Genomic DNA, 26,965 nt, shown 5'->3' with positions numbered 1-26,965 from the left:
AGTTTAGATAGCCCTGAGGAGGAGAGAGGATATCTTTTTAACACTTGAAGTTTCAAATGTCTCTGGGACACCCAGGTGATCACCAATTGGATTCTGAATATGTATGCGCATATATATATATATTATTTTTCAAGTTTGCAAGACGTCTGGGTTGGAGATACAAATTTGGGTTTCATCAGCTTACAGGTAGTAATTTAAACCAGAGAAAGTGTGGGGCCAAAAGATCTGTGGGCCAAGGACAGGGCTTTGGAGAGCTCCAACCTATAGTCGGCTTAGCTTTATTAACGTTCTACCAGGGACACCGTGTTAAGTGAGAAGGGGTTGAGGAAAGGGCTCTGGAGATCACCAACACTTTAGGGGAAGAGGTGAACAGATGACAAGAGAGGCAAAGAAGAAAGAGGAAAAGCCAGAACAGGGGTGTCAAGTGGAGGGAAGTCAGTCAGTGGCGTAAATGTGCAGAGATCAAGGAAGTTAAGCACAGGAAACTCTTATCAGCTAGGTTTGGCAAATAGGAAGTGGCCAGTACGGCCACAGTGAGGTAAATAGAGTGGTGGGGGTGTGTTTCTCCGGCTGTTGGAGAAGTCTTTGCATCTAGATTGCAGTTTGAGTAGCGGACTGGAATTGCAGCCTCCGGCCAGCTCGTACAAAGTTCGCGGATTTAACACGCGCGCCACAGTCACGCATGCGTACTTTACACACAAGCAGGGCCAAGGACTCGGTGTCACGCACTGCGCGCGAAGCCTTTACGCATGCGCCTTCCGAGCCCGCAGACTCCGCGGAGGACCTCTCTCTAGGGCTGGAGAGGGCGCTAGGCTTCAGAAGATAGTGGCGTGGCGCCGCTCTAGCTCGCGCCCCGACTCAGTGCAGTTCAGCGTTCTGCACGCTCCCCTCCCAGCGCAGGTGGGTCCGCCCGCGGGGGGCGGGGGTGCTTGGGAGTGCTGGGGCGGGCGGGTAGCTGCAGCCTCTCGGGAGCGGAGAGGTCCTCATCGCTTAAGTGTCCCGGCTCGGACTCCAGTCCCGGCGAATCAGACTATAAGCGGGACCGCGCGGCAGGAAATTAGAGTTGGGTGGGCGCCTCCTCCTGGACCACCTATGCCTGTCTCAGGACCCCTTTATGGACCGGGGGTCAGCACCCAGGCCCGCGTGCAGCTTCCGGGGAACAGCTGGAGGCGGAGCTAGTGGGGGCGGGGCTCCCTAATTGACACCCCCTCTCCCCAGGCTTCACTGGCGACCCCTGGACGCCTCCCCGGTCCTGAACCCTGAACCGGCACCATGGTGAGAATCCTGAGCCCAGCCCCTGACCTCAGCATCCCCTTAGCCTTGTCTCGGTCACCCCGTAGGAACCTGGAGCTCCCCAGTGGAGGTCTCTGCGGGTATGCCCCTGCAAGGGCAGCCTGCACCCTTACAACCAGCCCTTCTCTGTAGCACGGGCGCCTGAAGGTGAAGACATCGGAAGAGCAGGCCGAGGCCAAAAGGCTAGAGCGGGAGCAGAAGCTGAAGCTTTACCAGTCAGCCACCCAGTCTGTCTTTCAGAAGGTGGGGCCCTCAGACGTACCCCTCCCCAGACGGCTCCCTTAGCAAAGCACAGAGGCAAGATCTAAGCTCTAGAGTCAGAATGCCGGGATCCAAATCCTGGATTTATCACGTACTAGATGCATGAATTTGGGCAAGTTACTGAATCTCTGTGGGCCTCGGTTTGCTCATCTGTAAAATGGGGCTAATAACTGCACTTACTGCATAAAGCTGTTGTGAAGATTACATGCAAGAATACACATAAACCATTTTGTATAGTACCTGTTCTGTAGTGTGGGACTCACAGAATAGTCAATAGTTCTATTTATGTTACTTTGTCTTGGGGTGGGAGAATGCTGTGATCTTTGACCCTGCTGCCTACCTTCTCAGCGCCAGGCTGGTGAGCTGGATGAGTCAGTGCTGGACCTGACAAGCCAGATTCTGGGAGCCAACCCTGACTTTGCCACCCTCTGGAACTGCCGACGGGAGGTTCTCCAGCAGCTGGAGGTCCAGAAGTGCGTAGGGGTTCAGGACCCTAGGAAGACCTTCCCTCTCTAGCTTTGGTCCTGTCCCTGCCCTGCCTGGGTCCAGGGATGGAGGAGGAATAGGGCCCCAGGGACATAAGCAGAGAGCAGTGTAGGAGTGGGCGCAGATGCTTGTGAGTGAGCTGAGTTTGTTGTGTTGGAGAGCTCTGACCCCCATCCCTCTGCACCCTGGCTACAGGTCCCCTGAGGAGTTTGCTGCTCTGGTGAAGGCAGAGCTGGGCTTCCTGGAGAGCTGCCTGCGGGTGAACCCCAAGTCTTACGGCACCTGGCACCATCGCTGCTGGCTGCTGGGCCACCTGCCTGAGCCCAACTGGGCCCGGGAGCTGGAGCTGTGTGCCCGCTTCCTCGAGGTGGATGAGCGGAACTGTACGTGCCTGCAGATTCTGTCCCCACACCCCTCACCTGCCACCCACATTCTGGTTCTGGGACCTCAGTAAGGCCCAGAGTGGGGAGGGATGTCCAGAATGGGCCCACTGAGCTAATGGCAAAAGGGATAACAGAGCGAAATGCATCCTCCATGGAGTATGTAGAGATGTTTCTGGGGGTCTCCAGGGGAACCCTGGGGGTGCCAGCCAAGGAGCTCCTCTTGCCCTGTTTCTGAAGTGTACTTCCCTCTCCAACCCCTGCCCCACTCCTTCAAGTTCATTGCTGGGACTACCGTCGATTTGTGGCTGCACAGGCAGCTGTGCCCCCCGCAGAGGAGCTAGCCTTTACTGACAGCCTCATTACCCGAAATTTCTCCAACTACTCGTCCTGGCACTATCGCTCCTGCCTCTTGCCTCAGTTGCACCCCCAGCCAGACTCTGGACCACAGGGGCGCCTCCCTGAGGACGTGCTGCTCAAAGGTAAGCAGGGCCAGGGGGTGCTGGGGAGGACCAGCAACAGCTCCTCAGGGCCCTTCCAGCCCTGGTGTCTGGCCCTGTTCCTGAACCTGTCAGTCGGATTATTGTTGCCCACTTCATGCCTGGCTCTGGGGTTCATAAGACTCAACGTAAGGTGTCAAAGGGGGAAGATAAAACTGCTGAATGCAGCCCGTGTGCAAGGCTGGCATATAAGTGCAACTGAGAGCTGGAGACATCTAAGGAGAGGGTGCACAGGGTGGGAGCATTGGAGCGACCGGGAGCCTGCTGGGTCCTGACCTCCTTCCCCTGCCCCACCTTGGTCCCCACAGAGCTGGAGCTGATACAGAATGCCTTCTTCACTGACCCTAATGATCAGAGTGCCTGGTTCTATCACCGCTGGCTTCTGGGCCGAGGTGAGTGATGGGGGAAGAGGCTGGCTGTGTGGGGGGGAAGGAATGGAAGAGGATTTCAGGAGACCTGAGGCTGTGTCCCTCCCCAGCCGACCCCCAGGATGCCCTGCACTGCCTGCACGTGAGCCGGGATGAGGCCTGTCTGACTGTCTCCTTCTCTCGGCCCCTTCTAGTGAGTTCTGCAGCTTGTGCTGGGGAGCATCAGGATGGTGGGCCTGGTGCTGTTGGGGCAGACAGATCTCCCTTTGTCCCCAACAGGTGGACTCCAGGGTGCAGACCTTGCTGCTCATGGTTGATGAGTCACCCCTGGCTGTGGAATGGAGGACCCCAGATGGCAGGAACCGGCCCAGCCATGTCTGGGTATCCAAGGATTGGTGGAGGCAGAAGTGGGGGCTGGGGTGGGGCTAAGGCGGACAACCGGGAAAGTGGTGAGGCCAGGGCATTTCCTTGACCCAGTGCTCCCAGCTCTGTGACCTGCCCACCGCCTCCCTCAACGACCAGTTGCCCCAACATACGTTTCGTGTCATTTGGATGGCAGGCAATGCTCAGAAGGAATGTGTGCTTTTAAAAGGTGATGCAACCTGCAGCTTCCGCCACTTAACGCAGCCCCTCATCCCTCTCTTCTGCTATGAGGGTCCCCTCCTGCCACCTGTTCTTTCCCTCAGGCCGCCAGGAGGGCTGGTGCCGGGACTCAGCCACAGATGAGCAGTTATTCAGGTAAAGACAGAAGCACAGATAAAGGCTCTAGACTCTGGGCCCCAGGCAACTGAGGCAGGAGGTTTGGGGCTTGGGGGATGGTCTCAGACTGCATACTGAGGGCCCCCAGTATCCCAAGGCTATGGGCATCACCCCACCCTCCACCCCACCTGCCCTCAGGTGTGAGCTGTCGGCAGAGAAGTCCACAGTGCTACAGTCGGAGCTCAAATCCTGTAAGGAGCTGCAGGAGCTGGAGCCTGAGAACAAATGTGAGGCTCCATTCCCTGAGGGCCTGCTCCCCAGATCCCTCTAAGGAGGCCCCCTCCCAGGGTGGCCCCTTGGGGAGAGCAGGAAGGGTCTCAAGAGGCTGGGGAGCAGAGGAGGATCCTGGAGAGAGCCTCGTTTTCCTGTCCTCTCCCCAGGGTGCCTGCTCACCATCATCCTGCTGATGCGGGCCCTGGACCCCCTGCTGTACGAGAAGGAGATGCTGCAGTACTTCCAGACCCTCAGGGCAAGTTGGGCCTGTGGGGACAGAGAAGGGGGAGGCCCCGTGGGTAGGGAGGGAGGCATCTGCCATGCATACCCTGTCTGCCACCTCCCCATCAGGCCGTGGACCCGATGAGGGCAGCATACCTGGACGACCTGCGCAGCAAGTTCTTGCTGGAGAACAGCGTGCTCAAGATGGAGTATGCTGAGGTGCGCGTGCTGCACCTAGCTCGCAAGGTATTGGCTGCCGCACGTGCCTTCCTCGGGGTCCTTGGCCCCACTGGCCAGCCCTTATGTCCACTCTCAGGGCTCTAACTGGGACCCGCTCTGTCCAGCCTCACCATGCCCCTAGCTCTGCCTTCAGTCTCAGGTGCCTTCCTGGACATTTCTTTTCAACAGTGACTGAGCTGACCATCTCCCTTCAAGCTTCCTCCTCTTCCAGGCCTTGCTTTCTGTAACTTGCCCCATCATTCTTCATGTCACCCACTTTCAAGTCCTGAGTCATCAGGGCCTCCACCGGGCCAGTCACAGGTTCAGTCTCCCTTCAGAGTGACCTGTCACCCACCCCTCCCACTATCCCCAGGCTTTTTACCCTAGAGTAGACTCCAACACCTAAAGCCCACATAATTCTTGGAGATTTCTGAGTTGCTTTCCAGACTCCATTTTTCCACCGTCTCTAGTCCTTCCCCTGTCAGTTCTTCCTGACATAATCAGTTTTCTCACATCACTGTCACCTGCCTCTGCTCCCACCAAACCAATCCCCCAGACTCACCAGGTTGTGTTTACCCCTGTGCCCTCCCCTGTCCTCTGTCCTGCCCCTGCCCCCACTCCAGGCTGCTTCCTCCCCGCCGCCCCCCTACACCCGGCACTCACTGTCCCACGTCCTTGACACCCAGCCTGTGCCACCATGGATTATGCAAGCTTCCCACCTGCTTCCCTCCTCTCCTCAGCGGGCTCTATAAGACCTGCGATCCAGGGGCCTGTGTGGGACACAGAGTAAGCACCAAATAAGCGGTGGCCAGGGACCTCCCCCAGGTCTCATTGGGTATCTCCTCACCCCCCTCCCCTCAGGATCTGACGGTGCTCTGCCATCTGGAACAGCTGCTCTTGGTCACGCATCTCGACCTGTCGCACAACCGGCTCCGAGCCCTGCCCCCTGCCCTGGCTGCCCTGCGCTGCCTGGAGGTAAAGCACTGGTCCTTTTTCCCTCCATACAAAGAGATGTGCCAGGACCTCCCAGCCCCTGCAGATGACCACTTGCCTTGACCCCTCTCCATCAGCCTGCCTGACTCCACATGCCCTTCCACTGCCTGTGACTGATCACCCTGGGCCCACCCCTCAGTTGCTTGTACCAGTCCCAGGCTGTTCACTGCCTGCTCTGCCCCATGCTACCCTGCCCTCCCTGTCCCCCAGGTGCTGCAGGCCAGTGATAATGCCATAGAGTCCCTGGATGGTGTCACTAACCTGCCCCGGCTGCAAGAGCTCTTGCTGTGCAACAATCGTATCCTTCCTTCAGACTGCAGTAGAGTGGGGTGCCCCACTGGGGAAGGACAGACAGGGATGCCACCCTGAGAAGGGCAAGGGAGCAGGGGCTCTGGTGGCCTAAGCTGAGGAGAGATGAGAGCCTGGGGGCCCCACGGGCCTATCATTGACTTGTACTGGGTGGGTTTTTGCAGGATGGCAGTGACTTCCTCATGCCAGAATTCACAAATGGGCAGCCTGTAGATGTCCTTGGGGGCTGCATAGTATTTTAAAGATCAAGAAGTTTCATATTTTAAATATTTTAGAATTCTGATTCATGTATTAAAACTGGGGAGCTAAAGCAACCTTTGGGCTGCATTTCCACTTGTCAACTTAGCCACAGCTGACTAGTGGGTGCCTCTTTAAATGGGCTGGCTTCCATTTTGCCGTAGTCTCCACCTCTCCTTCTCGTACCACACCCAGCCAGCTTCGTTGTGCTCCCTGCTTGGCCCCTGCTTAGAGCCCCTCCAGAGAAGCATGCCAGGTGCCCATCACACAGGCTTCCAGGCAGCAGACCCTCAGCTCTCAAGGAAAAACAGGGATGGGCACCAGGAGCTGATGGACCTGGGGGAACCTGCCATGCTTTCCTTGACTCTCCTGCCCAAGGCCTCCATCAGCCCACAGCACTCCAACCACTTTCCTCCTGCCCCAAGCTGGTCTCCCTCAACCTGCAAGGCAACTCCCTGTGCCAAACAGTGGGCATCTCAGAGCACCTGGCCGAACTGCTGCCTTTTGTGGACAGCATCCTCACCTAAGAGGCTCTGCCCTCACCCTTGCCCTTTAACTTATTGAGACTGAATAAAGAATGTAGAGGCCCCCTGGGGCCACCAAACTGCTGCTGTTCTCGCCATCACCACCACCACTGCCACTATTGCCACATGTCCTGGGAGAGGAAAGGAAAAAGAGCCTTAGACCCTGTTAACCTTCTCTGCTCACATTCCCTGTTCTCCATTTCTGTGTCCCCTATCATGGAGAACCAAAGCCTCAGTGTTTGGGAAAAAGTTCAAGACTGGCTGGGGCTGGATTTGAGTTCATCATCCAGCTTGTTCTGGGGCTGGGTTCAGGTTTCAGGCTGGGATTTGGAGCTGGCTTGGGTTTTGGTTCAGGTGTGGGGCTAGAAAAGCAGCTGTCAGTCTCTCCAACTGGAAGGGATAACAGAAGGCTCTCCCATAACCCCAGCCCCTTCCAAGTGCCCCTTGGCCCTCGTGCTCAGTCTTTGAGTTTCATTCACCACAGCTGAGAAGGCACAGGTGTTCCATGTTCCCAGGAGGTGTGGGCCAGGGCTCCTCCCTGTTAGAACAACAGTGTCAGTCCTCCTGAACAGCATTTCGCAGTTGAAGAACCCTTGAAAGTACACTTGATCTCACATTGACCCTCACAGGCTCTCAGGGATGAGCTGATTAAGCTCATTGTGCTGATGAGAAAACTGTTAAGACACGCTCAAGGTTGCTGAACTATCGAGTGCTGGGGCCAAAGTCATCTCTACATCTTCATCTAGGGATTCTAGACTCATGTTCTTGCTTTTGTATTGCTATGTTCTTGCTTTTTGTATTGAGCCAAAGGGCTGGCCTCAGCTCCCTGAGGTAGTGAGCTGGGTTTCTGCTCCTGTGCCCCCCGACCCCGACCCCCACCCCTGGAACACACATGCAAAGTCCTGACTTTGAAAGCCTGGGAAGCACCAGGGTCTCCTGGAGAGAAGAGAGGGAAAGAGCAGGGGTCAAGTCACTGAGCCAAATTTGGCTGGGTGGGGAAACAGAAAGCCTGAGCAGAATAAGAGGCATTTTCCTGGTTCTTTGGAAATCTGCCTAGACCCACGTAGCTCACATACATCCAGACACCTGGGGCCCTATCCCTTCCCATATCCATAGTGATGCCCAGATACCTAGTCCCTCAAGGAAGCCCTTTTGCTGACCCACCTAACATCTGCCTGGAATTTTGATTTCCACAGGGGTAGGGGCAGATCCCTGCCAGGTTCTGGGGCTTGGAGCTGGACAGGAAAAGGTAAGTGTGGTTATGGAGGGCTTCTTTCCAGGTGCTGGAGCCTCTCTGTCCCCACTCCCCAAGGCACCTCCCTGCCTTGATGCATCACCAAGTTCAGCCTCTCCTTGAGTCTGCTTCCGTGTCTCTTGCCAACCCTATTTTCAGTGTCTTATGTTCAGTGGCCTGTGGCAGATCTAGGACACTCAGTGGGGTGAAGGGAAGAGGCCCCTGGCTGATGGGCCCAAGAACAGGCCCCCAGCCTCCCTGAAGGACTCTGAGCAGAGCCTCCCCAAAGATGCCTGGCTTCCTGTGTGCCTCAGGGTTCTCTTGGAGTTTCTCCCAATGCCAGGGGTGGAGTTGGGATGCTTATAGGACAGAGCCTGGAGCCGGTTGGTCAGGATTTCCAGGAAGAATTCCAGGGTGAAGAAGAGAGGGACTCCTCAACTCCAGCTGAGCAGATACCTCCACAATGAGGGAAGGGGATTCTCTGCGCCCTGGGGAGGGGGTCTGTTACCACCCAAGCCTAAGAACAAAGGCCAAAGCTTCCCCCAGATACCCACAAGAAAACAAGAGAGTGTTCCTGCTCTGACCTCCCTGATTCCAAACTTGGAGGGACCCTGGCAGCCAGGGGCAGCCCACCCATGCCAGGGGCTGTGGAGCAACTGGAGGAAGAAGGTGGCACAGATGGGCGGAGGGGTCAGAGGATCTGGTAGAGCCGGCAGGTCAGGAGCCAGCTGGTGGAGCCAGTCTGAGGGCCTGGCTGCTGACGTCACTGTCTGCAGCCTGGGATCCCAGGACTTCCCTTGGCTGGAGAAGTCCCAGGACCAGACCATGGGCCAGTTTTCACTGGGCTGACCTGGCCCAGCTGCAGGGGAGCTCAGCAGCTGGGGCCTGTGAAAGCAAAGGCAGGCAGGCTGAGTTTGGGAAAAGAGGTTCTGCTGGGCAGTGGTGTGGGTGGGAGGGGGCTCCCTGCCCCATCGTGTTAAGGGCTTCTCTCCTGGCTCCCCACACGCCCACTCTAGCAAGAATCAGCCTGCTGTGGGGGGGTACCTCCGACAGGGGTACCGATGCCTTACGTTTTCTCTTCAGCAGGAACAGACCCCTTCCCTCCCTAACCCCTGCCTCACCCCTGCATCATCTTGGTTCCTCGAAAGGGGAAAGGGGGTGGGCCCGTCCTTCTCTCCCCGCCCCTCCCTCCAGGCACAGCCCCAGGAAGCCTGGGGTGGGAGCAGGTTGGGGAGGAAGGTGGGATGGAGCAACCACGCCGCCGAGGCTTCCCTTCCCAGCAGCCCGGCCCCGCCCTCCCCCCTCATAAACCACGCACCGGCCCGCCCTATACCTTCCACTCGCACGACGACGGCGTCCAGCCCGTCCGTCCCGTCCCATCGGTCCCGACTTGTTTCACCCCAGCCGGCCCGGGGGCTCAGCGCTTCCGTCGCCCACTCCGCGGCCAGGTGAGGGGCTGCAGCTGGCACTGCGGTCCGGCCCCAGCCAGGAGGGGTGCGGACCAGCCGGTGCCTGTCAGCCCCAGCGGCGCTCCCGCCGAGGCCGAGACCCCGCCGCCGGGATGAGCACAGGCTCCCGCACCTGCTGTGCCCGCCCCTCCCGGCAGCCCCGCGACGGGGTTTGCCCGACGTGGGGGACACGAAGGGCTCCCCGCCACCCCCCGGTCTTGCCGGGACCTTTGCGGGAGCGGGAGCGGGAGCCGGGGGCGGGTTCTGCTAAAAAAAATGGGCGGTACCAGAAGCGTCGTGGACCATTAGACAAAGGGGCCAGTGGGGACTCCCTAAAAGTGGTCAGCTAGTGGTGCAGGGAGCGGGCCCAGGGACGCTGGGGGCGCTTTTTCCGGGCCGCTGGGGCTGGAGGCCGTGACCAGTGCCCATGAGGAACTATGAGCATTTTCTGGGATGGGTCCTTGAGTGGATTTCTCCATTGAATATCTGGTTTGTGGGCGTTTGTGAGGGGCCAGAAGGGGGAAGTCTCTTCTCTGCAGTGTGAGAAGTTTCTCGGGGTGAGTCCCAATGGCGTCTTGGGGGGTGGAGGTGTCTCTGAATTGGGACTGAGGAAATCTCTGAGTCTAGATCAGACTCTCTTGATCTGAGACCGAGTTAGCTCTCTGGACGGAAGGTCTCTGGTGGGCTGGGGAAGGGGACGGGGGCGGGGAGGGCAGCCTGGGTAAAGGAGGTCTGTGGGATGGTTTGCTCTCTGAGTGTGTGTGATGGAGCCTCCCCTGCCTCCTCCAAGCAGGCACCATGACGGACAGTCCTCGCTTCGACGTGGGCCGCTGGGGCGGGAACCCTTGGCAGCCCCCTGCCACCCCATCTCCAGAGGCGGAACCAGAGCCAGACAGACGTCCCCGCCGTTCCTTCTGGGCTCGCTGCTGTGGCTGCTGCTCATGCCGAAGTGGGGCTGATGATGACTGGGGTCCCGAGACCCGTGGCGACCGGGGGACCAGCTCTGGGGGTCGAAGACCTGACTCCCGGGGCTCAGACTCCCGCCGGCCTGACTCCCGCAGGCCTGATTCCCGCGGGCCTGACTCCCGGGGCTCAGACTCCCGCCGGCCGGGCTCCCGGGGCAGCGGTGTGAACGCAGCTGGAGACGGCTCCGTCCGAGGTGAGACCTGGCATGTCCTCAGTAGCTGAGGGCCAAAGAGCCTCAGCGGGGCTGAGACACATCCTGGCATCTGCGGGGAGCTGGGAAGCTAAAGATGGGGACCTGGGCTCCAAGGCGTGGCTTCCCTGACTGGAGCTGTGGCCTTGCAGAGGGCATGCTGGTGGTGACTGGTGTGGATTTGTTGAGTTCCCGTTCGGACCAGAATCGCCGAGAGCACCACACAGACGAGTTCGAGTACAACGAGCTGATTCTGCGCCGCGGACAGCCTTTTTGCATGGTCCTCTCCCTGTCCCGGCCCTATACGTCCTCGGATAATGTCACCCTGGAGCTGATCATCGGTCAGTGGGGCCTGGATTGGCCAGAGAAGGGTGAAGTCCTCAGATTTTGTGGGGGCTGGCTAGTCAGGTGCCCCACCTTGGCATTAAGGTCAGAGAGGCATCTTTTGGCTCCTTCTCCACCTCACTCCTCTGCCAGATAAGGCAGGTGCAGGTGAGAGAGGTTGTTCCTGGGTGTGTACTTCAAGTTGTGGAATGTAAGCTCTCCTCCCTCAAGCCTCCAGGGGCATCTGTCTCAAAGAATTTCCTCTACAGGTTCTTGCCTCACCTTGGTGTCTTCAGCATTGCTGCCTCTGTGTGTGTCTCTCTCTAGGTCTGCTCTCTCTCCCGAGGGTGTGGCTGGTTCTCTCTCGACTCTCCCTCTGTCTTTCTCTCTGGCTCTAGCCCCTGGCCCAGGGCAGGTGCCTCCCTCACCGCATTGCTTGCCGGCCGTTGGCTGCCCAGGCTGGTGATTATGCAGCTGCTGGAGGCGGGCGACTCCTCATACCCCTTGATTAGGGCCTACCCTTGCCCACCCTGGCCTCTAATTTCCCGGGTACCCCCACCACCTGCACCGGTCTGGCCCTGGGCTCTGGAAGCTGCAGCCTCGGGGAGCAGTCAGGGTTGGCTTTAGGAATCTGAACTGCCCTTTCATGCGGGGCGGCAGGATCTGGACCCAGCCAGGGTGGTTTTGCTCCTCGAGCCCCAGCACTGGGACAAGCAGGCAGGTGGGAGGGTGGCAGTGGCCCTGGTGACTTCCCTCTCCACCTCTAAGCTGAGTATCAGGGAACAGGTTTGGGATGTTGGACGGGGCGTCTGCCCCAATGCATGGGCGAGTTTCGGGTGGGGACAGAGCTGCTGTTACAGAGAATGCGACAGACTAAGGTGATGGCCCAACTCAGGACACACACGCATGCTGGGCGGGGCTGGGAGGGGTTCAAGCCTCGGCACCGGCTCCTCCGGGAGGCTTCACCAGCTAATCACCTGCCTTGCCCATTCTAGGCAACAACCCCGAGGTGGGCAAGGGCACCCATGTGATCATTCCGGTGGGCAAGGGGGGCAGTGGGGGCTGGAAGGCCCAGGTGATCAAGGCCGACGGGCAGAGTCTGAACCTGCGGGTGCACACCTCCCCCAACTCCATCATCGGCAAGTTCCAATTCACGGTCCGCACACGCTCAGAGGCCGGCGAGTTCCAGCTGCCTTTTGACCCCCACAACGAGATCTACATCCTCTTCAATCCCTGGTGCCCAGGTGAGCCTGCTGGAGGGCAAGGGGGCAGGACAAGTGAAGGCAGCCTTTCCCAGGATCAGGCTGGGGGTCTCAGGGCCTGGCCCTAAGAGAAAGCCGCCTCCCCTGGTCTAGGTGAGGGGACTTGGGTCCAGCCTAGAGAACTGCCTGGCCCATGCTCACACAGCCTCGCCTTTCCCTGTGTGGGGCCCTGGTTACAGCCACCTCCTCCCAGCAGCTCTTTTGCACTCTCTCCATCCTTCCTGGGAGCATCCCTGTCAGGCCAGAGGCTCCCCTCCTCCCTCTGTGGATATGTCCTGCAGAACTGGCCCAGGGGAGGGGGGGCCCGGGGAGAGGGCCAGACGGAGTCAGGCATGTGTGTTCTGGGGACCCAGAGGACATTGTGTACGTGGACCATGAAGACTGGAGGCAGGAGTATGTGCTTAACGAGTCTGGGAGAATATACTATGGGACCGAAGCACAGATCGGCGAGAGGACGTGGAACTACGGCCAGGTATGATGGCTTGGCCACCAAGTGTGAGAGGCTGGGCCGTGGGGGTGGAGGGAGCAGGGGGCCGCCCAGGGCTGAGCTCCCACAGTGGGCTGCAGCCCCCTCTGCCTCCCGCTGTTCAGTTTGACCACGGGGTGCTGGATGCCTGCCTGTACATCCTGGACCGGCGGGGGATGCCGTATGGAGGCCGTGGGGACCCGGTCAGCATCTCCCGAGTCGTGTCTGCCATGGTGAGTCCTCTTTATGCCTCTGAGCTCTACTCTGTGTCTGTTCACTGTGACCCCTGCCCCCTGCGCTTTCTGGAGTCCTCCAGGCCCCCCGGCCCTGTCCCTTGCCTGCCTCCCACTGCACCCTTCCTGGCCCCTTTCCCAGCTCCTGTGGAATGTAGGGCCAGACCCAAAACTTGGCACAGCCAGGAATCGCATTCCTGTGTCGGAGCAGGGGTGAGGTGGGGGAGCTGGTGGCTCAGCGAGGGGTGGGTGGGGCCCGGCGTGAGATCTAGATCCTGAGGCATTTGGGGGTGAGGGGTGGTTGCAGAGTCAGGGGCTGAGCTGGCAAATCCCCAGCCTCTCCCTCCAACCTCCACCTCACCCCATCTCTCCTGTCCTGGCCAGGTGAACTCGCTAGATGACAACGGGGTCCTGATTGGGAACTGGTCTGGCGATTACTCCCGAGGCACCAACCCGTCGGCGTGGGTTGGCAGCGTGGAGATCCTACTCAGCTACCTACGCACCGGCTCTTCCGTCCCCTATGGCCAGTGCTGGGTCTTTGCCGGTGTGACCACCACAGGTAGTGAAGGGGCCAGGCGGGAGTGGCCTTGGCCCTACGAGGAGGAGGGAGGGAGGGAAGCCAGGCTCCACCTTCACCCAGTCCCCTGCCCCAGCTGTGGCTGCCGTGCAGGACATGGGCGGGGGTGGATGGTAGGCTGGCCTTAATTATCATTAATTAGCGTTAACCACGGAGAGAGGCCTAGGGGAGAGGAGGGAGTGGGACAGGCAGGCTCTGAGCCAGGCAGGTGACCTGGCTTCCCCTAACCTCCAGTGCTCCCTGACCCCGGTGACCCCTGACCCTGGCGTTCCAGGCTCAGCTCAGCTTTTTCCCCTCTCACTCCTGCCCCAGCCCCGGGCTCTGAACCCCAACCCTGGCTCCTTTGCAGTGCTGCGTTGCCTGGGCCTGGCCACACGCACTGTCACCAACTTCAACTCTGCGCATGACACAGACACGTCCCTCACCATGGACATCTACTTTGATGAGAACATGAAGCCACTCGAGCACCTGAACCACGATTCTGTTTGGTGAGGCTGGGGACTGGGACAGGACCAGGATGGGGTCCAGGCTGGATGGGGAAGGCTGGGCAGGGGCAGGGTGGGCTGGGCAGGGCTTTGTCGGGGATGCTCAGACCCAGCCCTCCCCCCACGTCTACCCAGGAATTTCCACGTGTGGAATGACTGTTGGATGAAGAGGCCGGATCTACCCAGAGGTTTCAGTGGGTGGCAGGTTGTGGACGCCACACCCCAGGAGACCAGCAGTGGTAAGACGGGGGGGCTCTTCCCAGCCCCCAACCCCAACTCAGGCCCCTTCCCGGACCCTTCCTGGGTGACAGACTTCAGAGTGTCAGTGCGGGACTGGGCCTTAGAGCCAAGTCCCTTAACCCCATTTAGTTCCTAAAACTGGCTCATCAACGGAATCGCCATGTTCCCGTTAGTTTATTTTCACCTGTCTATATAACTATCTATTTGCCTAAGTTTTATTATCTTTATAATGGTTAATACACTCAGATCAAAAGATTCAAGAATAGTCAGTGAAAGGTTTTCCTCTCACCACAAATCCATTCTTCTACTTTTTTTTCACTTTTATATCCTGGAGACAATTAACTGAAGGACCAATTAATGTTACATATTTTGTGTGTGTGTGTGTGTGTGTGTGTGTGTGTGTGTGTGTATTTAAGTTAAAGCAAATCATTATTAGAAGTAATACATGCTTGGAAGAAGGCAAAAAGTGCAAATTGAATAGCATAAAATATTATGTTTTTGTTTAAAATTTTTTTAAAAGTAAATTTCTAGGTCCCACCCTGGTCCTGATACAGCACAACTTCTAGGAATTGACATTTTTTGAACGTTCTCTTGGTGATTCTGGAGATCAGCTAGGTTTGGGACCCACTCCAAGCCCCTCATGGGGCACGTGGGAAACCATGGTCCCGAGAGGTGAATTGACTTTCTCTGGTGCACAGAGCAGTATGTCAGCGACAGAGAAAATAGGGCTCCTGACTCCCTCCCTCTTCTATATGCACTCCCACTTTCACCAAGTTCCTCTCCTGTCAGCCCCAATGCTTGCTATGAGTCATATGTACAGTAGGGAAAAGTCAAAGGCTCAGATAGGTTTGAATAAGAAAATAGCCCCCATAGCCCAACCCTAAGATGTAATCATTGTTGACATAACCTACCAGTCTCTTTTCTGTGTTCACATAGACGTGTTTCTGCAAAACTGAAACCTAGTGTACACTCTATTCTCAAATGGGTCCCCCACCCCTTCCCAGCTCAACGCTCCAACCCCAGGCAGTCAGACTTGCCCCTCCTGCTACCTTCCTTCCTGCCTCTCCCTTCCTCACCCTGAGTCCCTTCACCCTGGTCTAGCCCACCTTCCTCCCCTGGTCTCCAGCCAGACCCCTCCACATATTTATGGGTGCAACTCTGCAATGCTGGAAAAACCTGGCCCAGGACCCTGGGAAGTCTGAGTTCTGGTCTCCACTCTGGAAGTGGTGGGGTGGGCAGAAGGCAGGGGGCTCCGGGGCTAGCCAGACCCAGGCTTGAGTCCAGCTTGACCACTTCTTAGGTGTGTGATCTTAGGCAAGTGCCTTGCTCCTTTGGCTTTTGTTGTTCTTGTGTATAATGGGGGTAATATGTATCTTCCAGGATAGTAGAGAGGATTAGGTGAGAAATCATCTATTAGAGAGCCTAGAAGCATGGCTGGAGCATAGCAGCTACTTAGTAAATGTCAGCTCCTTCCATTCCCTCTGTATCCAAATGTCCTGTGCGATCCTGGCATCTGCTCTGCCTCACTGAGCATCAGTTTCTCCCTCTGTAAAAGGAGGGCCTAGTGTTAGGCGATGCCTCAGATTCTTACCTGTGGATGGTCCTCACTTCCTGCTCTGTATTCTGTCCTGTCAGTCCTCCTCCCTGCTAGCCCATCTCCTCCAAGAAGGCCTCCTAGATGTGATAAGGACAGACCCTATTTCCCACCAGCTCCTCTCCCACCTCCCAGTAGAGAGGCTGCACACATGGGCTGCAGAGCTGAGGGGTTGTTGGGGATCTTTCTGGAGTGATGGTGGAGGTCTCATCTCTCTCCCATGGGCTCTGGGTTGGTCTGGATGAAGGATAGGGTCCTGTCCTACAGGGAGCACAGACCCACAGGCAGTGGGCATCCAGCCTCAGCCTGTCGAGGAAGAGTGTGCCGATGACTCGCAGTCAAGGCGGATTCGTCCACACGTTTGCCACCGCCCCAACCCCGGCAAAGCAGCCTGGGCTGAGCCAAATGGAACTGCTGTCTTCTTTGTTTCCCCTGTTTGGGTTGGACTGGGTGGCAGTGTTTGGGTGAGAGCTGGTGGCCTTGTTCCACAAGCCACTGGGTAGTAGGCACTGGGCCTGGCTGGATGGAACCGGGGCCTTGTGTGGGCCTCTCATCTCTGTGCTGCGCTCACTGCCCAGGCATCTTCTGCTGTGGCCCCTGCTCTGTGGAGTCCATCAAGAACGGCCTGGTGTATATGAAGTACGACACGCCCTTCATTTTTGCTGAGGTGAGGGCTGGGTTCCAGGTGCCTCCTCGGGCTGTCTGGGGTGACCGGAGAGCTGGCTTCCGTCCTGGGGCCTCTGGTCCTGCCTTCCCCACTGACCGCCTAGCTGTGTGACGTTGGACAAGTCATTCATTCTACGAGTCTTGGTTTCCTCAACTGTAAAAGGGAGATAATAATGGCTACCTTGCTTCCTGTACTCAGGATCAAAAGAGATAATGGGTGTGAAACTGCTTTATAAGTCATAAACCCAGTGAATGAGCATAAGGGATTACTGTTATTAATGCCCATCTGTGCTGCAAAGAGCCTCCCAGACCAGCTTCTTGCCTGCTCTCTGGCCTTGTCTGGCTCAGTTTGGAAAGTCTCCCAGTCGGCCTCTGCCAGGAAGCTCCCACCCCACAGCCCCTGGGATCAGGGGAAGCAGCTGGGGGGCAGGCCCAGCCCCAGCCCCTCTGGCTTGCTTATCCCTAGCTCACACCCACCCCACCAAACCCCCAACAGGTGAACAGCGACAAGGTATACTGGCAGCGGCAGGACGACGGTAGCTTCAAGATCGTGTATGTAGAGGAGAAAGCCATTGGCACACTCATCATCACGAAGGCCATCGGCTCCAACATGCGCGAGGACATCACCCACACCTACAAGCACCCCGAAGGTACCGTCCCCCGCTCCCGGCCAAGTGCTCCCTCTGAGCACTTTGCCAACCCCCAGTGGTAGTGGTCACCTCACCTGTGACCCTCACCCCCCAGGTTCAGAGGCAGAGCGGAAGGCGGTGGAGACAGCAGCTGCCCACGGCAGCAAACCCAACGTGTACGCCACTCGGGACTCAGCTGAGGATGTGGCGGTGCAGGTGGAGGCCCAGGACGCAGTGACAGGGCAGGATCTGATGGTCTCTGTGGTACTGTCCAATCGCGGCAGCAGCCGCCACACCGTGAAGCTGCATCTCTACCTCTCCGTTACCTACTACACCGGCGTCACGGGGCCCGTCTTCAAGGAGAACAAGAAGGAAGTGGTGCTGGAGCCAGGGGCCTGTAAGTCCTCCTGCCCACGGCCTGCCCCCTCGGTGGCCGGTTGACCCAGGACTGTGCCCAGGGAGCCCCCGGGAGCTGTGTGTGGGGAGGCAGGCCTCGGGGACACCACGTCTCTTCTCCCCAGCGGAACGCGTAACCATGCCCGTGGCCTACAAGGAATACCAGCCCCACCTCGTGGACCAGGGGTCCATGCTGCTCAACGTCTCGGGCCACGTCAAGGAGAATGGGCAGGTGCTGGCCAAGCAGCACACCTTCCGTCTGCGCACCCCAGATCTCTCCCTGACGGTGAGTGTGGCTCGCTGAGGTGTGACGGGTGGTCAGGGGCAGCGGGCAATCAGAGAAGGGGAGAGGGGGCAGCCAAACCAGGAGCAGCTGCCCAGATGAGCAGTTTCAGGCAAATAAAATCAGGGACTGGCTCTGGGCTCTTGGACCGAAGTCTCCTCTTCTATAAAATAGGGTCTCATATCCTTGATTCTACAGTCACCTTGTTTGGAGAATGGGTTGGAGTTTTTCTCTCTGGCTTTGGGGAGCAGATCAAACCTTCTCTTGGTGGCAGAAATGTGAGACTCAGGGGAAGGGTTTGATTCTAAGTGTTTTCCATGTCCGGTGCACTATGGGCCCTAGGTGTTTGGCCAGGTCTCTGATGTGTGGGTGTGGGACTCTTTTTCTCTCTCAGTTGTTGGGAGTGGCAGTGGTTGGCCAGGAGTGTGAAGTTCAGATCGTGTTCAAGAATCCCCTGCCAGTTACCCTCACCAATGTTGTCTTCCGGCTCGAGGGCTCCGGCTTACAGAGACCCAAGATCCTCAATGTTGGGTGAGTCTGGCTTCTCCTGTCCTTGCTGCTGCCCCTGCCTTACCTCCAGGGCTGCCCCAGGGTCCCAGCTTAGCTTCCTTTCTAGCTCAGAACAGATCTGTTCTGTCTGGACCCAACAAAGGAGCTTGGGACCAGCCAGCAAGATCTCCTGATTGAGTCCAGTCTGGCCAGAGTTTAAGGAGACCTGCTGTGTCTAGTGCCAGGCTCGCTGTCCCAGCCCTGATGCACCTTCTCGTTAGGGAGCTCAGACTTTACCTAGAGGCTCATCACTAACATTTGCCCAGTATTCAAGAGTTGACAAGGCACTTTCAGGAACATTACCTCATTTGGAGCTCACAAACACTCTTTAAAGTGCATTCAAGAACATCATCTCCTTCATAGCAAAGCCTCGGAACCAAAAAGACTTGACTTTGAGTCCCAGCTCCATCTTTCACTGCCGGGTTCCCTTGGGCAAGTGACTTATCTTCTCAAAGGCTGAGTTTTCTTACCTGTAAAAGTGGGGATGACCAGAGTACCTGCCTTCTGGGGATGCGGTGAGAACTCGGTGAGATGATGCTTGGCACGGGTGAGAGTGCCCTTGGTAGTTGTCATTTGCATCATGGCCGTCATCACCCCCACAGATGGGGGCTGGTGGGCAGGGTCTCACAGGGTCTCACAGCTCGTAAGGGACAGACTCTGTTCTCCTCCCTGTGGATGCCCCCTGCACAGGCTCTTGAGCACTTGGCTCAGTTTGTGCCATATCATTACACTGTCAGTGGTGTGGAGGATAGGCATGTCTCCTGGGTAGAGAAGAGCTCAGTGTGAGGGAGCTGGACCCCAGGGAAGGGAAGGCTAATTGAAGAGGCACTTCTATCTGTGAGATGACCAGACAACAGGTCTCTGTGCCTCCGGCCCTCACCGGGCCTGCCTGGGCCTGAAACTCAGCCTGGGAGGCTCTGTGTCCAGTGAAGACACGTGCAGGCTGGTGTTCCTGCACCGGTGGCTGGTGGTTGTCACATCTGACATCGACTCACATGCCACCATGTCCCTCCCCAAGAAAAAGCACAAAGGGAAAGTAGAGAAGGGCTGAGGCTGACTTTTTAAGATCAGCTTTCTGAGGTCAGAGGTAGGTGTTTTCCTCTTTAGGCAGAGAGTGCCCAAGGGAAAGCTCTGGCCTGTTTGGAGGGGATGGATGGGGGAGAAGAAGAAGATCGCTGCCCACCCTACCTATCTCCCTCTGCCACCTCCCATCTCCCTCCCCACACAGCAGACTCTGCCTAGTGGTAACTACCTTGTACCCCATCAGCCAAAGCTGAGAAGGTGGCTCTCATGATCCTTTGATGTGCTATATCACAAAGGAGCCGCTTTCCTCTTGCCATTCTGCAAGGGTCTCTGACAGCTTAGAGTGGGGCTTGAGGCTCCCAGATGGCCCATCCTGCTAGGTGGCTCTTAGTCCACAAGATGATGGAAGGAGGGTTCCCCTATTCTAGGACCCCCTTGTTCTGGGGGTCCCAGATTCCTGCCCTCAGTTGGGAGTAAGGAAGACACTGAGCTGAGTGTTGGGAGTCCCGAACTCTCTTCGGCCGTGGGGTCTCATGGGTCCTCCCCCTTCTGAAGGCCCCAGTCTTCCTCCCAGTAAATGAGAGGGTTGAGGGTTGGATGCTGGTTTCTCAAGGCAGGTCCTCCTTGGACTTTCTGTGGCTCCTCTGCTGGTCCTTGGCCGGGGCCTCCAGGACAGTTGCCCTTGTTGGAATTTCATATTATGAAATTCCAACAAGGGTGTTTCTTTGCCTCTCATTTGTTTGCACATCAAAGGCTGTGGTATGGAACCCTATTAGGCCACAAGGGGTGCCGCCCAAGCATGGTGACTGGCCACTTAATAAACATTCCAGAACTTACTCCTCCAGACAACTGTTGTCACCACCAAAGCAGTCACCATGGGAGGCCGGAAGTCTCTTCCCTACCTTTCCTGGGAATCTCCCCCAGCTCCTGAATCATATTCTTTAGAATGTCCTTAGAGTGGCCAATCTTCCCTCTTGAGGGGTGGATTTGCCTTTAGGGCAGCAGCCTGAAATCATTTACAGTTGAGACTAGTTAATAAGGTAAGTGATGACCTTTTCAATGAAAACTGAAGCATGGCTGTAAAGAAGGAACGGGCTGACTGGATGTGCAGGTGACTGTGTGTGTGCACATGTGTGTGGTTTGTACATCTTCTGAAAAAAAAATCCAATAGGAATTTTTTTCTTTTTGAGTTTCAAACACTGGCAACATAATTTCAAACAAGTGCATGATTGAGGGGCAGCACTCATTTGGATGTCTAAGTTCTGGTGTCATTGTCAGAGAATTGGTTTGGTGATCTAAGTTTGGTTAAAGGCAGACCCCAGCTGTAACAACTGATTTGTACTCACCTTAAAGTCACAAACAAGGTGTAGCAAAGTCCTCCCCTGGCACTAAGACAATGGCAGGGAAAGATCTTGACATTCCCAGTTGGAACCTGGAAAGCAGATTCTCTTGGAAATACTATTATAAATAAAGTTTAGCTTTTGAAATAGTATAGCTCAAGTACAGTATGGTTTAAATAGACTTCTGAAGGCTGGTCTTTAACATTGTGTCTGTGGAAAAGTGTGTATAAATTTAAAACTCAAATTTATAAAATATAACATATTTTAGGGCAAAGGCTCCCACCTACCCCTGCTTCCTTCCTTCACCAAGCTCGAAGGCACCTTCAAGGCCACCTGATCCCATCCCTTTGTTTTATATTCACTTCCATTTTGTGGACCAGAAAACGAGGCTCAGAGAAGTTAAGTAACTTGTCCTCAACCACACAGCTAATAGATGGTAGAAGTCTGGAGCAGTCCAAGGAAGCCTCTGGAAAGCAGACTCTGACCAGTTGCCATATTCTGAGAAGTGCTTATCCCTGGAGTTGGGGATGTTGGCCCATTCCCTTGGAGGACTGCAGGGTCTACCCGGGGCCTGGCTGCAGAGAGGGTTCCCAAGGCAGGCTTGGGTGGAGTTGGGGTTGGAGGTGAGGGTTTGGGCAGAGACAAGAAAGAACAGATTCTAACGGGGTTAAGGCATGAGCGGGTAAGAGATAAAAGCAACGTGCAGATGGCTGGAGGAGCTCAGAGAAGGGCAAGCTTTGTTTTCTTGAGGGCAGGAGATGCTCAGCAAGGCCTCGCTGAGGGGTAGATAAGCCAGGCCCTGGAGGGCCTCGCCAGGCAGCCCAGGGTGGGGAGGGAGAACTGGGAGCATAATCCGTGCAAGGCAGACTGCACAGAGGTGAGTTAGGGGAAGGGGAAAGAGTGCGATGGTGCTGGTTGATGAGAGAAGTGGGAGGGGATAAGAGAGCAAGCAGGGGCTGAGTCACGGTGAGCCTGTGTGTCAGGTTTGAGAGCCGGGATCTCATCTGCAAGTGCCAAGGGCGCCAAGCCTTTGAAGCATTTAGATCACTGAATGGTTAGAACAGGTTGGAAAATGAGATGGCAGGCAAGGAGGCCAGTTAGGAGGCTGGTGAAGTCGTGATTCCCAGAGAGATGGTCTGGGAAGGGGGGAAAATACAGACCTTGTGTGTGCATGTGTGTGTGTGTATGTGTATGTGTGTGTCAGCAGGGAAGTGCATATGTCAACTTAAAATTGCCAACTGACCATTCTTGGGAAGGACTTTTTTTATTTTTCTGTGATAGCATCCTTCCAATGTTCTTGTGTATTAAAATGCTCTTTTTTCTTTGGAATATAATTATAGTAGAAGATAATTGAATTTCTTAAACTTTCTTTGTTGACAGAACTAAAAGTATTTGGTAATACCTGTTGTCCGGGTGGATGTGGGAGCAGTGGGGGAGGAGTTCTGGATGACGGGGAGACTTCCAGCTCGGGCGGCTGATCTGGATATGCAGAGGTGGCCCTGGGTTCAGACTTTGTCCTGGTCCTGGATGTGGAGATTCCAACTGAGTCTCAAAATGCCTGAATAACTCTACCTCCGCTCCCTCCCTTCTGGGTGCCCCAAGTCAGATCCCACACCTGTGCTCTCCCTTCACCGCCCCCCCCCCAAGTCACTCCACACCCAAAGTGCTGTCTCTGCCCACAGCGACATCGGGGGCAACGAGACGGTGACACTGCGCCAGACGTTTGTGCCTGTGCGACCAGGCCCCCGCCAGCTCATTGCCAGCTTGGACAGCCCACAGCTTTCCCAGGTGCACGGCGTCATCCAGGTGGACGTGGCCCTGGCCTCCGGGGGCGTCTTCTCAAACACTGGAGGCGACAGTGGCCCAGGGGAGACCATCCCTATGGCATCTAGAGGTGGGGCTTAGCCCTGGGCCGGGAGCAATGGGACTGCAATCAGATTAATAAGGACACTGCCCCAAGGCAGGGGCCCACCACAGAGCAGCTCCCCTGGGGCTCAGGTGGGAAGGCCGGGACACCGGGGGAGGGAGCCAATCTTCATTTGCACTTGGTGGCACAGATGCTAATAAACTGTTTTTTAATGAAGCTGCTGTTCTGGCAATCTGTCAGTCCATGCCAGGCCAAGGAGTGTGGGCCCATGGTCTGTCCAGGGGATGGACGTGGCACTTCTGACACCCCTGATCTGTGAAGCATGGCTGGCAGGGCAGGTCCTGAGACAGGCCAGTCTCCCCCACCCCGGGGGATTGTTGCCACCCAAAGCCCTGCTGTGTCCCCCACTCCCGTCCGTGGCACCCACCATGGAAGGGGAGGACCCAAATTCCTTTTGTAGGCACGTGTGTGTGGCAGAAATAAGCTGCAGCAGAAAAGCCACCTTTCATGTCCACTTTCAAATCTCCTTGTCTAAGAATTTTTACAAAAGTAATAATACATGTTCAATGCTAAAAATGAAGAAAATATGGAAAATTGTAAAGAAGAAAAGAAAAATGACCCTCAACCAGCGCCACTAGAGAAAAGAATTGTTAGCCTTGTGTTTCATGTGCTGCTGTCCTCCCCACCCCCACCCCACCCCCACCCTTAACCTGTGGTGAGCGTTTTCCCACAGCATTAAATATTCTTTGAAAGCATTGTTTTTAATGAGTGGATGATGTCTTGGCTTCCCGGCCACTGCCCTCCCGGTCTCACTGAATCTGTGTCCACGGCCGGCACCTCCTTCTCTGTTCAAACTCAGGGTGTTGGAGCATCACAGGGCTTGTTCCTCATCTCCAACCACAGTCTGCCTAGGTGATCTCATCTGGTTTTAAGGACCACTGACTCCCAAAATTACATCTCCACCCCAGTCTTTTGCCTTGCATCTCAAATTTGTGTGTCCACTGCCTTTTCCACATCTCTACTTTACTCCCCAAGTGTAACGTGTCCAAAATCAAACTCCTGCAGCCTCCCCCATCTCAGTCAATGGCAACTCCATTTCTCCAGTTTCTTGGGCCCCACAATGTGGGGTCACCTCCCATATCCAGTCTCGATGGTTTCATCTTCCATCCATACGTATCCAGAATCTGACCACTACTCATTGCCTCAACCACTCCCACCCTGCCAGAGCCACTGTCTTTTCCCATCTGGATTGTTGCAGTGGCTTCCTTGTCACTCTCCCTGCTTCCATCTTGTCCTTTTAGAGTCTGCTCTTCTCACAGCAGCTAGAGCCATCAGCCCCTGCTTTTCCTGGATGCCACTAGGCTGGCTTCTGCGTCACAGTTTCTGCTCAGCTGTGTCCTCAGCAGAAGTCCTTCCCTAGAGTCTCTACGGCTCTTTCCCTACCTCCTCTAAGTCTTTCCTTAAGTATCATTAGCCCATCTACTTTTAAATTGCAACACCCTCCACACTCCCTATCCCTCTTCTGTGCTTTGTTTTTCTGCATAGCACACATTAGCACTTGACATTCTATATATTTAATTCTTCATATTATTTGTTTATTATCAAATTCTCTCTACTTGTACTGCCCATCCTACTTCCAGCCACCATCCTCTCACTTAAAGCTCCAGCCTTCTCACCATCCTTCCTCCTTCCCAGTCTATTCTCAACTTGGCAGACAGCGCGGCGTTTTGAAACGTCAGTCAGATCATGCCACTGGAGTTTCCTAGGGCTGTGGTAACAAAGTACCACAAACTGGGGTGGCTCAAAACAACAGAAATGTATTGTCTCTTGGGTCTCAGGGCCAGAAGTCTAAAATCGAGGTGTCAGCAGGGCCATGTTTTGTCATGGGTTCTTCTCTTTACATCTCGAAACTGTGATCTCCGTTAGAAAAGGCCAGAGCCTTATCGGTTGTTGATTCAGTCAGTTTGGGCTTCATCGAGTAACCTCCCACTCAATTAACAGCATAGGGACAGACAATAGTTTAAAAGTAAAGAGCACTCCAGATGTGGCCCTCTCTCTCTCTAACTGAGCCATCTCGACAGGTGAACTCACTGCCCTCCCCCCTACATGGGACCCGACTCCCAGGGGTGTAAATCTCCCTGGCAACGCAGAGTATGACTCCCGGGGATGAATGTGGACCTGGCATTGTGGGACTGAGAGTATCTTCTTGACCAAAAGGGGGATGCAAAATGAGACGAAATAGTTTCAGTGGCTGAGAGATTCCAAATGGAGTCGAGAGGTCACTCTGGTGGACATTCTTATGCACTATATAGATAACACCTCTTAGGCTTTAATTATTGGAATAGCTAGAAGTAAATACCTGAAACTACCAAACTCCAACCCAGCAGTCTGGACTCCTGAAGACAATTATATAATAATGTAGATTACAAGGGGTGACAGTGTGATTGTGAAGACCTTGTGGATCACACCCCCTTTATCTAGTGTATGCATGAGTGGAGGAATGGGGATAAAAACTAAAGGACAAATGGGGTGGGATGGGGGGATGATTTGGGTGTTCTTTTTTCACTTTTATTTTTTATTCTTGTTCTGGTTCTTTCTGATGTAAGGAAAATGTTCAGAGATAGATTGTGGTGATGAACGCATAACTATGTTACCATACTGTGGACAGTGGATTGTATATCATGGATGATTGTATGGTGTGTGAATGTATTTCAATAAAACTGAATTTAATTAAAAAAAAAGAAAAGTAAAGAGCACTCAAGGCAAGAATTCAGCTTCAATACATTTTTACTAAAGGAGCTTTTAAGGTAAAAGAACAAGTTTACAATGTAAAAGCTAATTGATACATTACAAAGCCTGGGAGCACTTCCCCTCCTCCAGATGCAGCTGGACATGAGATCAGAGAGCTCCCCCTTGTCTCAGTTATAGAGAATTTATGGCACTTACGATTTACATTCAGTCAAACCATATTCTATGTTTACATTTGAACCATGAGTGGTAAACAAAGTGTCCTGAATCACAAGTGATTGATGAAGCATCCTGATCCATGAGTGGTTCAAGATCAAAGGAGGGTATCCACAGTGTTATCAGAGACTTAGCCTTGAATGTCTGCAAAACTCTATTGGCAATATTTCTACTAATTAAGCTATGACTTCTGTAAGAGCAATATAGCATACTTTTTACTTACATAAAATCTAAAAATTAGAAAAGAGATTACTATTACTCATCTAACTTATTAATATTGTTTTCTTATTTCATTCTATGACTAGTCATTACATCATGTTGATAAACATACATTTGATTAGAACTGTATTCAGCCTTGCTATATTACTTACGACTTATCTGTGGTTAAAGTAACAGCTACAGCCCCATCCTGTTTTCTTTTTACACAGAGGACTAGATGGTTACGTGTTATTTATACCTAAGAAGGTTGAGAAGGCCTTTCTGCTTTTTTGAAAATATTCACAGTTTTTAACTGTTTAGCTTCTCCTTCGGTGTAATCTTCTACTATAGGACTCCAAGGATATGAATCATCTGTCCCAGTTATTATAGTAAGGCCTTTCCACTTTTATCATTTGTAAATTGTACTTGAGTGTTTTTAGGTAAAAGTTCTGTTGAATACACTTCTATTTCAGAAGGAATAACTGGTTCTTCACTATCAGAAAAGAAAACATCCAGTGGTATATGAGAGCAGCATAGAGAGAAGAAGTCAGTGTTCTCATTATCAGAATCCTCAGTAGAGGTATTATCCTGGGCAGTTTCCTCTGAAACCTGGAGGGGAGGCTCCTTCCTTACGGCTTCCTAGCTGCTGCTGGTTTGCTGGCAGTCCTCAGTGTGCCTTGGCTGGTGACTGCGTGACTTTTACCTTAAGAGTGACTTTTACCTTCACAGTGGTGTCCTTTAGTAAGGACACCAATTCAGTTTGACCTCATCTTAATGAATGACATCTTCAAAGACACTGTTTCCAAATAAGCTCAACTTACAGGATTGGGGGTCAGGAATTGAATATATCTTTTGGGGGGAAACAACCCATAACATCACGGATCCACTCAAAACTCTAGTGGCTCCCTAACCCCTGCAGGATAAAAGGCATCATCCTCTCCAGGTCTGGTGGGACCTGAAGGTCGGCCCCGCCCCTCTCCTCTCGGCCCACTCCCACCTCAGGGCTTTTGCACTCGCTGTTCCCCCTGCCTGGCACACTCTTCCCCAGGCAGCCACATGCCTGGCTTCCTCCCCTCCTTGGAAGTCTTTCCTCAGATATCATTATCTTAATGAGGCATTTTCTGACCATCCTATTTTAAATTGCAACCCATTCCCCTCCTCACTACCACTTTTCCCTGCTTTATTTTTCTCCATAGCACTTGTCTCCTTCTAACCTACTATATATTTCAGCTATGCATTTGTTTATTGCCTCCCCTCCCCCCATCTA

The 26,965-nt window shown here is 54.7% G+C and overlaps 2 protein-coding genes across 5 annotated transcripts; both read left to right on the top strand.

The window, feature by feature from the left end:
• Window positions 1-559: 559 nt before the first annotated feature.
• On the top strand, window positions 560-6,844 carry RABGGTA (Rab geranylgeranyltransferase subunit alpha). Of its 2 annotated transcripts, none has more exons than XM_037834658.1 (17): window positions 560-900; window positions 1,219-1,275; window positions 1,426-1,536; window positions 1,903-2,027; window positions 2,236-2,423; window positions 2,699-2,902; window positions 3,229-3,312; window positions 3,399-3,481; window positions 3,568-3,669; window positions 3,775-3,880; window positions 3,975-4,026; window positions 4,186-4,274; window positions 4,428-4,516; window positions 4,612-4,728; window positions 5,563-5,676; window positions 5,905-5,992; window positions 6,619-6,844. In XM_037834658.1, the coding sequence occupies exons 2-17, from the start codon at window positions 1,273-1,275 to the stop codon at window positions 6,765-6,767; spliced, it is 1,704 nt and encodes a 567-aa protein (XP_037690586.1). In that variant the 5' UTR covers window positions 560-900; window positions 1,219-1,272; the 3' UTR covers window positions 6,768-6,844. The 2 variants fall into 2 exon arrangements, with proteins under 2 accessions (XP_037690586.1, XP_037690587.1); XM_037834659.1 differs by lacking the exon at window positions 560-900 and adding an exon at window positions 1,017-1,067.
• Window positions 6,845-8,036: 1,192 nt separating this feature from the next.
• On the top strand, window positions 8,037-22,752 carry TGM1 (transglutaminase 1). 3 transcript variants are annotated; one of them, XM_037834655.1, is made up of 15 exons: window positions 8,037-10,003; window positions 10,237-10,605; window positions 10,755-10,943; window positions 11,922-12,170; window positions 12,542-12,660; window positions 12,780-12,887; window positions 13,272-13,446; window positions 13,814-13,952; window positions 14,085-14,188; window positions 16,362-16,450; window positions 16,946-17,099; window positions 17,194-17,475; window positions 17,600-17,760; window positions 18,152-18,288; window positions 22,352-22,752. In XM_037834655.1, exons 2-15 carry the CDS (start codon window positions 10,245-10,247, stop codon window positions 22,572-22,574), a joined length of 2,490 nt encoding a protein of 829 aa, XP_037690583.1. In that variant the 5' UTR covers window positions 8,037-10,003; window positions 10,237-10,244; the 3' UTR covers window positions 22,575-22,752. The 3 variants fall into 3 exon arrangements, with proteins under 3 accessions (XP_037690583.1, XP_037690582.1, XP_037690584.1); XM_037834654.1 differs by having other exon boundaries at window positions 8,038-9,446; window positions 10,240-10,605; XM_037834656.1 differs by having other exon boundaries at window positions 9,324-9,446.
• Window positions 22,753-26,965: the final 4,213 nt, after the last annotated feature.

This window comes from Choloepus didactylus, chromosome 4 (genome assembly GCF_015220235.1).
Source record: "Choloepus didactylus isolate mChoDid1 chromosome 4, mChoDid1.pri, whole genome shotgun sequence".
Taxonomy (NCBI): Eukaryota; Metazoa; Chordata; class Mammalia; order Pilosa; family Megalonychidae; genus Choloepus; species Choloepus didactylus.
Note: the sequence above shows the minus strand (reverse complement) of the source record. Positions and strands in the feature narration are given on the sequence as shown.

Excerpts from the sequence above, each read along its gene's own strand:
- RABGGTA (XM_037834658.1), top strand. Across the intron at positions 2,028-2,235 it reads CAGCAGCTGGAGGTCCAGAA|GTCCCCTGAGGAGTTTGCTG; the intron begins GTGCGTAGGGGT and ends CCCTGGCTACAG. Across the intron at positions 3,670-3,774 it reads ACCGGCCCAGCCATGTCTGG|CTCTGTGACCTGCCCACCGC; the intron begins GTATCCAAGGAT and ends CAGTGCTCCCAG.
- TGM1 (XM_037834655.1), top strand. The coding sequence starts at position 10,245 with ATGACGGACAGTCCTCGCTTCGACGTGGGCCGCTGGGGCGGGAACCCT. Across the intron at positions 13,447-13,813 it reads TGCCGGTGTGACCACCACAG|TGCTGCGTTGCCTGGGCCTG; the intron begins GTAGTGAAGGGG and ends GCTCCTTTGCAG. Across the intron at positions 14,189-16,361 it reads ACCCCAGGAGACCAGCAGTG|GCATCTTCTGCTGTGGCCCC; the intron begins GTAAGACGGGGG and ends CTCACTGCCCAG.